The 13,250-nt window shown below is 50.1% G+C and overlaps 1 protein-coding gene across 9 annotated transcripts in view; it reads left to right on the top strand.

Annotated features, from left to right (window-relative positions):
- Nucleotides 1–13,250, top strand: part of LOC139576137 (tropomyosin-1-like) — a 167,893-nt gene that overhangs the window by 119,612 nt on the left and 35,031 nt on the right. For 8 of the 9 annotated variants that reach the window (XM_071401853.1, XM_071401854.1, XM_071401855.1 and 5 more), the window contains 2 exons: nt 1,011–5,321; nt 6,614–6,688. In XM_071401853.1, coding sequence (XP_071257954.1) covers nt 6,669–6,688 — 20 coding nt within the window. In that variant the 5' untranslated portion in view covers nt 1,011–5,321; nt 6,614–6,668. The remainder of the gene's footprint in view (nt 1–1,010; nt 5,322–6,613; nt 6,689–13,250) is intronic. The other variant, XM_071401852.1, reaches the window with a different exon arrangement.

Here is a 13,250-nt window from a genome sequence, read left to right as displayed (position 1 = left end):
TTGTTTGGTTATATGTTGATGGTAAAAACACTAGACACAAAAAAAGGTTAAAAAGGGTTATTCGGCTGTCCCCATAGGAAAACCCTTTTTGGTTTCAGGTAGAACCCTCTGTGGAAAAGGTTCTTTATGGAACCGATGCGGGTTCTACCTGGAACCCAAAAGGGTTCTTCAAATTGTTCTCCTATGGGGACAGCCGAAAAACCATTTTAGGTTGTACCTAGAAAAAAAGGTGCTAAGACTGCATGGTTTCTCAGGAATCCTGTCCTGTGATTATTACAATGATTTAAAATGTTGTTTTTAGTTGTTCTGCTGTTATAAGTTGTTTTACATTCTATGATGAATTCTACTGTTGCTCGTATTATAATGATTTCCTTTTTCTTCGTTTAATGACACTTCAGCAGTTGGTTGTCAATGCATTAACTGCGTATGAGTAACATTGTAGTAGTAGTAGTATTTATATCTAAACATACATGTAGTCTGTTATCATGTGTGTTGACACTCACTGACGCAAACCTCCGCTTCTACAGGATTATGCCGTTGAAATTGAAAAGGTATTTGTTTAGTTAAGATCAGACATTCAGATTAGTTCCATGGTGATTATTCCACACTTTATTGACCCATCATTGACCCGTTGTTATTGTTCAGAATAAGAACTGGACAATCTCTCACGATCAGTACTCGTTTTGGGTTCGAACAATGCATAAATGGCAGCCATTTCAATACGGCAGGGTGTATTCGTCAGATTTTTTGCGTTTATTTAATTCATCCAGACGCTTTCTTACTCCGAGGCAGGCGGTTTGAGGTGGATCTCAGGGCTGGTGTTGGGAGAGCAGTCCTGGGACTCAGGGTGTCTGGACTTGGGCAGCTGGTGGTTCTGATCTGGGATCCATGATGTAGCCCTGTCTCAGATAGACAGGCAGGCAGGCAGAGCCAAGAGGAAAGGAGAGGCTCTTTGTACTGGATTGATTTTCTCCTCCTCTGCCGCCCTGCCTTCTTTTGTGGTTCGATAGCTGGATGTCCATGGGCAGAGGATCTCTCAGCTGCAGACGGAGCTACAGGAGAGCCAACTGGAGCTCCAGAGGGGACACAGCCGAAGAGAGCAGCAGCAGAGGGACCTGCAGACCCAGACACAGCAGGCAGAGGAGCTCCACACTCAGGTAGAGAACTCAACGCCAGTCTCAGGCTTCTCAGGCCTCCTCTCCCTGTTAGCTCTTGTTCAGCCTTGATGCTTTGTGTCTACAGTTCTTTGAATGTGTGTGTTGGGTGTCTGTTCACTAGTGCACGGTCAAGAACCAACCAATTTACCCCCAGGAATCTAATCCAAATGTGTTTGAAAAATGTAGACTAACTCATCATACAGGTCGTGTCCACTTTTTTGTGTCTTTATCATTTAAATGTGTTTTGTATAGAACGCATCATAAGCATATGTTGCCGAATGTAAAGTAGCCTGGTATTCATATTGATGGATTGTAATTAGCTAAACTGTGAAAGTGCGTCATCTTATAGAGGAGCTTATCTGTTGACCATAAAATAACTAATCCTTTAGAAACTTGAAGATGTCTCACTTTCTAGCAAATCTATATAGTCAGGGTACATAAACCTAGGTTAAATCTGCACAATGATCCAATAGCAGCATAATGGGCGATAATCCTCCATGTTGATGGAGGCACAACATCCTGTCCTATGGACCAAAGTGCCATAGCGGGACAGCCCTATATTGGTTCCATTAGTACAGTTGTGCTATCTGATGCTGGGTCGTGGCTTGGGAACATGTGCTGAGCAGCTGGCCCTGTCTGTGTCTGTGTCTGCCTCTGGCCCAGACCACCTCTCTCCTGTCTAACTGGCAGAGGCCAGGAAACATGAGTCAGAGGAGGATGACTATGTTGTTTACTACAGAGAACTGGGGGGATGAGGAGCCTGTCTGTCTGTCAACAACAGACATGCAGACATGCACACAATAAGGCAGACCAGACAGACATGTAGAAAAATAGACATCCATAAATATACAGTAGTTAGATACTTTTTTTAGCCCTTTTTCTCCCCAATTTTGTGATATCCAATTGGTAGTTACAGTCTTGTCCCATCGCTGCAACTCCCGTACGTACTCGGGAGAGGCGAAGGTCGAGAGCCGTGCGTCCTCCGAAACACAACCGAGCCGAGCCGCACTGCTTCTCCTGGAGAAAACTGCAAACCAATCAGATTCAGAGCTAATGCTGGCTGTCAGCGCCTGTGTCACCTGTCGCTAGGTCTCTAGGCAGACTCTCTGCCTTGAGCAGGAGGGATCCACAGCAGCGATCTGCTCTACATGCCTGATGAGAGATCTCATTCACACTTGTCACTCTATCAATGACTGCACCATTCCCTGAGCACTGCCTTTATCTCCCCCTTCTATCTATATAGCATGAAAGGAACGAGTCAGTTTCTTTTCCTTCATAGTATAACTATATTCTGTAGCCTCCTGTAACTGTACAGTCATGGCTAGATCTGATGGTTACATCAGATATGTCCAATTAATGGATGCTGTGTATTGATGTATTAAGATCCAAGTGCTCTGGACACCAATTGGGCATAATGCTAAAGTCACTACCAGCCTATTTCCTCCATGTGCTATCAGTGTCCATTAATGATGAACTAATCAACTGTCTTGTCCTATCCTGTCCTAACTCCCTATGTGTTTCATTCCAGCCCCTCCATAGTCATTATCACCGCTGTGTCACCCACCTTTAATTTAAAGGCCATTTTCTACTCTCCATAATGACGTGTCACTGTCCTTTCTCCCTAGATTGAGTAGATTTGAATGCGGTGACTCTGGTCCCTGTCCATATTAGTCATACAAGCTTCTGCCTAACCTGAAAGAAGTTCACTCATAGGCTGCGCTCGAGTTTTTAAGTTTGGGGAAACACATTTTGACCATAAAAATGCAAACAGATCAATACAAATGACGTTGTCTGATCATATAATAGGCCTATGAGAAGAGGAGACGCAAATACAATATGACGCCCATCTAAACTGGGGGAACGAATAACAAACTTTCAAGTGGCACTGAGCCAGCAATGATAAAGAGTGAATATGCACACTCACCACGGGGATATGGTCGATGCTCTCCACTGGTGCCAATGAGATAGGCTACTGTTCGCTCAATGACAATATAAGGGCACAGGGCGAGGCCCAGATGCAGACACGGGAGGCAGATGGTTTGAGTCTATGATATTTATTAGTATCCAAGTGGCAGGCAAGAGAATGGTCGTGGACAGGCAAAAGATCATAACAAGGTCAGAGTTCAGGAGGTACAGAGTGGCAGGCAGGCTCGAGGGCAGAGCAGGCAGTATGGTCAGGCAGGCGGGTTCAGAGTCAAGGCAGGCAAGGGTCAAAACCGGAAGGACTGGCAAAAACAGAGAAACGGAAAAAGCAGGACCACAGAGTAACGCGCTGGTTGACTTGACAAAACCACACGGACTGCACAGACAGACAGAAAACACAGGTATAAATACCCAGGGGATAATGGGGAAGATGGGTGACATCTGGAGGGGGTGGAGACAAGCACAAGGACAGGTGAAACAGATCAGGGTGTGACAGACAATTTGGATAACTAAAAGACAGATTAGAGTGTTTTCATTGTCTTCTCTTTACGGCAATAGCCATTTGCTTTCCAAACTATGTTTTCCCGCAATTGTATTTTGAAATATTGCGATATGCCTGGCTGGGCTTCTCTACTTTTCAATGACAGTCTCAACTCAACAGTCATCTATTTGGAATTGAACGCGCGTTGCCCAAATTGCGGGCGCTTCCGACTATATGAAATGCGATTTAAAGAATGGAATGATCCCCTGTGGCCAAATTGTGCTTTCTGGTGTAGTAGCCTATTTATTTCTGTGTAGACAGGAGTAGGCTAATTAGGCTATATAATGACACTAACAATTTACTTTCGCCACGTATGATTTCACTCTTGCAGTTTCTACAGAAGCTTTGGTAACAGCTGTGTTACTGTAAGAAATAATGAAATGCTGTATTGAATAGAAATTGAATAGTGTGGATATATATTTACCGTATTCCAGTGTTTGTTCAGAGACAAGTACAAATCGTTTACGCTGCAGTACTGTAGTATTCCTCCCTCTCTGACATCATGTCTCTTTTGTCCCCCTAGCTGGCTGAGTTCAAAGGGCGTCTTGTGCAGGTGGAGGGAGAAAATGAGGTGCTCATGGGATATAAGCTGTAGCAGGGAGCCGAGGTCAGACTGGGTGCCTGTCGTGGTTCACAGTGACTGGAGTCCACCGCTAACACAATACACACACTCCAGCGGAAACACTTTCATAACCCAAAGTCCATCATCAGCAACAATACACGCTGATTCACACCCGGATTCATATTGTCCTCCGTAACAAAAATCTCTCCACAGACCTCCATAAAACTATGTCCATCTCTGTTGACAATGGAGACCTTGATGCTCACATTCACAGTACTGTATACTCTGGAGTCTCTGCCTGTTATAATGTCTCTGTAAGATGTTGTTTATTACCATTGAGAGTCTGCTCATATCCATGCCTACATAATGTGAGTGTGCAAATGTGTGTGTGTGTGTGTGTGTGTGTACATGCGGTTGTGTGCATGCTTGTATGCAAGTTTGTGTCTTTCCATGGTCTCTTCCTCTCAGAGACCCACTCCTTCTCCATTAACCTGGGCAGACAGACAGACAGCGATTCCCACTCAGGAAACTGTGCTCTCCCCTGGGACTAGGGGAATATGGAGGAGTTAAACATAGACATGGCTCAGGGGCTGGGTGGATATGGGCTCTGTTAGTGCTGGGAATGAGGATGTATAATGAGAGGGAAATGAGAGCCACTCTTACCTGATTGCCATGGATTTCCCTCCAGTATTAGTGAGGGGTCACAATGAGACGGGCCAGCCTACTGTCCCACTGGGAGAAGATGGAGCTGTGACCTAATGTTGCGCTAACCTTACAGTAATGTGTGTGTGTGTGTGTGTGTGTGTGTGTGTGTGTGTGTGTGTGTGTGTGTGTGTGTGTGTGTGTGTGTGTGTGTGTGTGTGTGTGTGTGTGTGTGTGTGTGTGTGTGTGTGTGTGTGTGTGTGTGTGTGTGTGTGTGTGTGTGTGTGTGTGTGTGTGTGTGTGTGCGCATGTGCAGACCCTGCAGGTGGAAAGGCTGGCAGCGGTGGTGTGTTCTCTGCAGAGCTCTGCCAGGGTCAGAGAGGGCACAGAGAGTGCCCAGGCCGAGTGGAGGTGTGTGGACCTGGAGGGGGAGCTGACAGAGACCCGTGCCCAGCTCACGGAGTGCCAGGACAGGCTACAGGAAGCCAGGAGGAGGGTGAGACCACCATGCTATAAACCACCATCAACCCAGCTGTACAGATAGAAACATACAGACACACAGGCACTACCACTCTGTAAGATAATGTCATGTTGACCTGACTGTTATGCTCAATGAGTCTACTTCAGTTCTAGTCTTACCATCTCACCCACAGTGAGATACTTGATGTCAGTGCTTATTGGGTATACTGGATTACTCCTAGAGCACATGCCATTGTAAAGGCAGCTACGCTCATGTTGAAGAAGCTGGAATTGTGTTTGCCGTGGCTCAGAACCTTGTTCAAAAGCCTCCCGCTGATCCAGCCTCTCCATGTGAGATGGTGGAAGTCCGGCACATTTCCTCTAGTGCTCAGCATACGGCCAGAGCCTTTATCTGAACACAATTAGTCATTTTCCCAGGCCTCTGCACTCTGCAGGCTCTCCCACTGTAATTTCTCTGCATTTCCCTGTAACCTTTAGTAGTGGGGTTTGAGTCCACCCTGAGCCCCAGCTCCTCTGCCCAGGCATCCATTACAGCTCTCCAGGACAGCAGTATTAATCCACCTGATGCCATGCCAGCCGTTCTCCTCCGCACATGGAAATGAAGCTGCCTCACTGCTGCTTTATTCCTATTCACAGGAGGCTATGGAAGAAAGTGTCTGTCTGTCTGTCTGTCTGTCTGTCTGTCTGTCTGTCTGTCTGTCTGTCTGTCTGTCTGTCTGTCTGTCTGTCTGTCTGTCTGTTATTTGTCTGCTTTCTCTCCATGTCACCTTTGTTGATTTTGTCTCTTCTTGTCTCCGGCTCTGTGCTCTCTGCTTTAATGACGCATATATCCTATCTTCAGTCACTGCTTAATCCCAGCAGTGCTGGCTCAGGAACAGATTACTGCTCCCAGACATGAGAGAAGTGCAGGGAGGGAGAGAAAGAGAGAGAGACGCCTCAATGAGACAATCCACAGGGAGACAGAGGGGTCCAGCACATGTATGTGGAAGTGTACATGCCCACAACCATGTCACAGAGAGAAAATTATTTTAAAAACTCCATCCACTGCTTTTGTTCATCCTCATTTGCTATGATGGACTCTGTGTACAGCCAGAGAACCATGTCCAGGTTCACACCAACAGTACCTCTGAGTATGCAGTGGGTTTCAGAATTGACTTTTCCATGTTAGGATGAATCACTTTACTCAATGCCCTCTCTATCTACCAATGTCTATCTCACCTCTAGCTCCTTTATGAGCTCAAACTGCATGTTTTTGACCCCCTCTCTTTTCCTCCCTCTCCCCCTCTCTCTCTTCCTCCCTCTCTCCAGGCTGAGGAGCAGACCCAGAAGTTCCAGGCCACGGTGACCAGTCTGAAGAGCCAGCATGGCTGTGTTAGTCAGCAGGTACGCAGGCCCATGTGACAGACCCAATCCTAACCCTTTCCCCCTTGATTCCTCACATCCTACCCATACCCCATCCCTACCACACCCTGCTGTTACCATCCCTATCACACCCTGCTGTTGCCATCCCTACCATACGCTGCTGTTACCATCCCTACCTCACCCTGTTGTTTACCAGCCCTACCACACCCTGCTGTTACCAGCTCTACCACACCCTGCTGTTACCAGCTCTACCACACCCTGTTGTTACCATCCCTACCACACCCTGCTGTTACCATCCCTACCTCACCCTGTTGTAACCATCCCTACCTCACCCTGTTGTTACCATCCCTACCTCATCATGCTGTTACCATCCCTACCTCACCCTGTTGTTACCATCCCTACCTCACCATGCTGTTACCATCCCTACCTCACCCTGTTGTTACCATCCCTACCTCACCATGCTGTTACCATCCCTACCTCACCCTGTTGTTACCATCCCTACCTCACCCTGTTGTTACCATCCCTACCTCACCATGCTGTTACCATCCCTACGTCACCCTGTTGTTACCATCCCTACCTCACCCTGTTGTTACCATCCCTACCTCACCCTGTTGTTACCATCCCTACCTCACCCTGTTGTTACCATCCCTACCTCACCCTGCTGTTACCATCCCTACTACACCCTGCTGTTACCATCCCTACCTCACCCTGCTGTTACCATCCCTACCTCACCCTGCTGTTACCAGCTCGACCACACCCTGCAGTTACCATCCCTACAACACCCTGCGGTTACCATCCCTACCACACCCTGCGGTTACCATCCCTACCACACCCTGCGGTTACCATCCCTACCACACCCTGCTGTTAACATCCCTACCACACCCTGCTGTTACCATCCCTACCACACCCTGCTGTTACCAACCCTACCAAACCCTGCGGTTACCATCCCTACCACACCCTGCGGTTACCATCCCTACCTCACCCTGCTGTTACCATCCCTACCCCACCCTGCTGTTACCAGCCCTACCACACCCTGCAGTTACCATCCCTACCACACCCTGCTGTTACCATCCCTACCACACCCTGCGGTTACCATCCCTACCACACCCTGCAGTTACCATCCCTACCACACCCTGCTGTTACCAACCCTACCACACCCTGCTGTTACCATCCCTACCACACCCTGCTGTTACCATCCCTACCACACCCTGCGGTTACCATCCCTACCTCACCTTGCAGTTACCATCCCTACCACACCCTGCTGTTACCATCCCTACCACACCTTGCAGTTACCAGCCCTACCTCACCCTGCGGTTACCATCCCTACCACACCCTGCTGTTACCAACCCTACCACACCCTGCGGTTACCATCCCTACCACACCCTGCTGTTACCATCCCTACCACACCCTGCAGTTACCATCCCTACCACACCCTGCTGTTACCAACCCTACCACACCCTGCTGTTACCAACCCTACCACACCCTGCGGTTACCATCCCTACCACACCCTGTTGTTACCATCCCTACCTCACCCTGCGGTTTCCATCCCTACCACACCCTGCTGTTACCAACCCTACCACACCCTGCTGTTACCATCCCTACCACACCCTGCGGTTACCATCCCTACCACACCCTGCTGTTACCATCCCTACCACACCCTCCGGTTACCATCCCTACCACACCCTGCGGTTACCATCCCTACCACACCCTGCGGTTACCATACTTACCTCACCCTGCGGTTACCATCCCTACCTCACCCTGCAGTTACCATCCCTACCACACCCTGCTGTTACCATCCCTACCACACCTTGCAGTTACCATCCCTACCTCACCCTGCGGTTACCATCCCTACCACACCCTGCTGTTACCAACCCTACCACACCCTGCGCTTACCATCCCTACCTCACCCTGCGGTTACCATCCCTACCACACCCTGCTGTTACCATCCCTACCTCACCCTGCGGTTACCATCCCTACCACACCCTGCTGTTACCAATCCTACCAAACTCTGCGGTTACCATCCCTACCACACCCTGCGGTTACCATCCCTACCACACCCTGCAGTTACCATCCCTACCACACCCTGTTGTTACCATCCCTACCACACCCTGCTGTTACCAACCCTACCACACCCTGCGGTTACCATCCCTACCTCACCCTGCAGTTACCATCCCTACCACACCCTGCTGTTACCATCCCTACCACACCCTGCTGTTACCAATCCTACCAAACCCTGCGGTTCCCATCCCTACCACACCCTGCTGTTACCAACCCTACCACACCCTGCAGTTACCATCCCTACCTCACCATGCGGTTACCATCCCTACCTCACCCTGCAGTTACCATGCCTACCACACCCTGCTGTTACCATCCCTACCTCACCCTGCGGTTACCATCCCTACCACACCCTGCTGTTACCATCCCTACCACACCCTGCGGTTACCATACTTACCTCACCCTGCGGTTACCATCCCTACCTCACCCTGCAGTTACCATCCCTACCACACCCTGCTGTTACCATCCCTACCACACCTTGCAGTTACCATCCCTACCTCACCCTGCGGTTACCATCCCTACCACACCCTGCTGTTACCAACCCTACCACACCCTGCGGTTACCATCCCTACCTCACCCTGCGGTTACCATCCCTACCACACCCTGCTGTTACCATCCCTACCTCACCCTGCGGTTACCATCCCTACCACACCCTGCTGTTACCAATCTTACCAAACTCTGCGGTTACCATCCCTACCACACCCTGCTGTTACCATCCCTACCACACCCTGCAGTTACCATCCCTACCACACCCTGTTGTTACCATCCCTACCACACCCTGCTGTTACCAACCCTACCACACCCTGCTGTTACCATCCCTACCACACCCTGCTGTTACCAATCCTACCAAACCCTGCGGTTCCCATCCCTACCACACCCTGCTGTTACCAACCCTACCACACCCTGCGGTTACCATCCCTACCTCACCCTGCGGTTACCATCCCTACCTCACCCTGCGGTTACCATCCCTACCACACCCTGCTGTTACCATCCCTACCTCACCCTGCGGTTACCATCCCTACCACACCCTGCTGTTACCATCCCTACCTCACCCTGCGGTTACCATCCCTACCACACCCTGCTGTTACCATCCCTACCACACCCTGCAGTTACCATCCCTATCACACCCTGTTGTTACCATCCCTACCACACCCTGCTGTTACCAACCCTACCACACCCTGCGGTTACCATCCCTACCACACCCTGCGGTTACCATCCCTACCACACCCTGCTGTTACCATCCCTACCACACCCTGCTGTTACCAATCCTACCACACCCTGCTGTTACCAATCCTACCAAACCCTGCGGTTATCATCCCTACCACACCCTGCGGTTACCATCCCTACCACACCCTGCTGTTACCATCCCTACCACACCCTGCAGTTACCATCCCTACCACACCCTGCTGTTACCATCCCAACCACACCCTGCGGTTGCCATCCCTACCACACCCTGCGGTTACCATCCCTACCACACCCTGCAGTTACCATCCCTACCACACCCTGCTGTTACCATCCCAACCACACCCTGCGGTTGCCATCCCTACCACACCCTGCAGGTACCAGCCCTACCACACCCTGCAGGTACCAGCCCTACCACACCCTGTTGTTTTCCATCCCTACCACACCCTGTTGTTTTCCATCCCTACCACACCTTGCGGTTACCATCCCTACCACACCCTGTTGTTTACCAGCCCTACCACACCATGTTGTTTACCAGCCCTACCACACCCTGCTTTTACCTTTTGTGCAGCCTTTTTCCATTCTCACTGTTTCTGAACAAAACAGTCACTTATTGAGGATTTTTGTCTTATGAAACATGTCTTTTCTTATATAACATTAATACCTTGTGAAACATGTCTTTGTTTGATCTCTCTCTCACACTATGTGTTGTCTATCACACACGCACATCCCCAGCTCAGCTTGTTTCAGACTCCATGCGGCTTGTCATGTATTTCACAGACTGTGAAACATGAAGGATCAGCTGCCATTTAGGACGTATCTGTCTGTCTGTCTCCGTCTCACACACGCAGTGTGCACGCACCTACACACAACACACTCTGTTGGCGCTGTCCAGTCCTGGGGAGATGACAGGAGCATGGGGTCTGAGTGAGCGAGCCCCTTCCTCAGCCCGGCTGTCCTGGGGGTTAATTAACACTCCTCATCCTGCTTCACCAGCCCCATCCTGCTCCGGCAGCCCCATCCTGCCCCGGCAGCCCCATCCTGCCCCGGCAGCCCCATCCTGCCCCGGCAGCCCCATCCTGCCCCGGCAGCCCCATCCTGCCCCGGCAGCCCCATCCTGCCCCGGCAGCCCCATCCTGGCCCGACAGCCCCATCCTGCCCCGGCAGCCCCATCCTGCCCCGGCAGCTCCATCCTGCACCGGCAGCTCCATCCTGCCCCGGCAGCCCCATCCTGCCCCGGCAGCCCCATCCTGCCCCGGCAGCCCCATCCTGCCCCGGCAGCTCCATCCTGCCCCGGCAGCCCCATCCTGCTCCGGCAGCTCCATCCTGCTCCGGCAGCCCCATCCTGCTCCGGCAGCCCCATCCTGCTCCGGCAGCCCCATCCTGCTCCGGCAGCCCCATCCTGCTCCGGCAGCCCCATCCTGCTCCGGCAGCCCCATCCTGCTCCGGCAGCCCCATCCTGCTCCGGCAGCTCCATCCTGCTCCGGCAGCTCCATCCTGCTCCAGCAGCTCCATTCTGCTCCAGCAGCCCCATCCTGCTCCAGCAGCTCCATCCTGCTCCAGCAGCCCCATCCTGCTCCAGCAGCCCCATCCTGCTCCAGCAGCTCCATCCTGCTCCAGCAGCTCCGTCCTGCTCCAGTAGCTCCGTCCTGCTCCAGCAGCTCCAGGTGTAAATAATTGGGAGTTGTGCGAACCCAAATGGTCTCCTCCGTAACTGGGCTGGTTGCTGAACCTGCCTGCTGGCATCACGCGGGCCCCTCCCAGGTTAGATGACTGTTAAGGCCAGGCGGACAGCGAATGATTGCTAATAAAACATTTGATTGAGAGGAGAACAGAGTGAGAACCATAAACATCCTGGATTCTGCCCTTTCATTTTGCCATCTCCAGAGAATTGGTTTTGCTGTGACGCAGACCGACTCACACACAAGCAGTTAGTTGTCTGCCCTAGGACTGGAATTTAATTTAGTGCGTGTGCGTGTGTACGAGCCCATGTGCATGTGGGTGCAGGTGTAATGTGGTGTGCGTATTTTATACTTTCCTATTTTATAGAAATGAGCCAGGGTTTTTCTAGGTGTGAAATCTCCCGTCCCTATAGGTGCAGCAGTGCTGCTACAGATAGGGAGAGAAAACAATAATTTCATACTGCAGTGGGAAAATTACCATAGAGTTACCAAGATGGCCACTGTAGAGCTGTGAATGCACTGCTGAGCCCTCTGCAATCTCCCCTCATTCTGTTCTTTGTGTTACATGTTTGTGAGGCAGGTCTGTAGTGATGAGCTATTGTACAGGCTAGTGTTTAGCTACTGTGTTTGACTACAGGATGTGGCTATTCTACAGTCATTTACCAGCATATTGTGGGCTCTTTATGTTAGAGATATTGTATGGCGGTTGTTGACAGTGTCTTGGTATTGCACATACTGTATGGCTGGTTGCTGTTGCTGAGTGAAACTGAGAGGCTGTTATGCTTACTGGAATGTATTTCTACTACAGTATTCTGCGTGGATGCATGGGACTGATGGGTCTTGTTGGTGTGTGTTGCCAGTGTGTTGGATAAATGTGCATTGCTGGTGTGTGTTTAAGGTGCTCTATGATTGCTGGGGTAGGTATATAGCTTGATACAGTATAAGACCACTATGTTTAATGCTGGTGTATGTTGGTTCTGTGCAGGGTGTATAAAATGCATAATGAGTGTGTTGGGGTAGTTGAGTGTCTTTGGGGGTTATATACCATCAGTGTGGTGGGGCGTTGGTGTGGTTGGGTGTAACACCAGTGTATTGAGGTGTGTGGGGTATATACTGTAATAACCATGTATTGGGGTGTGGGGCTGGGGTATGATGAAAGGGTAGAAGCGTATATCAGACTCCAGCCCAGGCAGAACTAATAAAAGGCCAACCATGTTGGAGCTCCTCTGCTTCTGGCAACAGCGCTGCTTTTTACTGCCGCTCTGACAGCAAGATAAAGTGCTCATCCAATTAGAAAAATATTTGGTCACCTACCTACCAATGGTCTTGTATTTTTCAAGCCATTTGATCCGGAATCCTTGCTATTTTTATTGTATGTTTTCCTACCATTGTGTATATACATTTTATTGCGCAGCCATGGAATGTTGATGAACCATTTACCATGTAGTAATGTAGTGAATGTTGTCTGTCTCAGTGTGGTTTCTAATGAAGGATGGGGCTGGAGGCAATGCTACGTAGTGTAGGTCTGTGTATAGTATGGTGGTGTGTGGGTTTACATTCTGTTAGGTTTTTGTGTTGGTGTCGGCTATGTTTGGGCTGAGAGGATTTTAGTCATCTCTGTCATTTGTCCGTTTACTGTGCAGGGCTCTGTACATGTATACTAG

This window comes from Salvelinus alpinus, chromosome 5 (genome assembly GCF_045679555.1).
Source record: "Salvelinus alpinus chromosome 5, SLU_Salpinus.1, whole genome shotgun sequence".
NCBI classification, from domain to species: Eukaryota; Metazoa; Chordata; class Actinopteri; order Salmoniformes; family Salmonidae; genus Salvelinus; species Salvelinus alpinus.
Note: the sequence above shows the minus strand (reverse complement) of the source record. Positions and strands in the feature narration are given on the sequence as shown.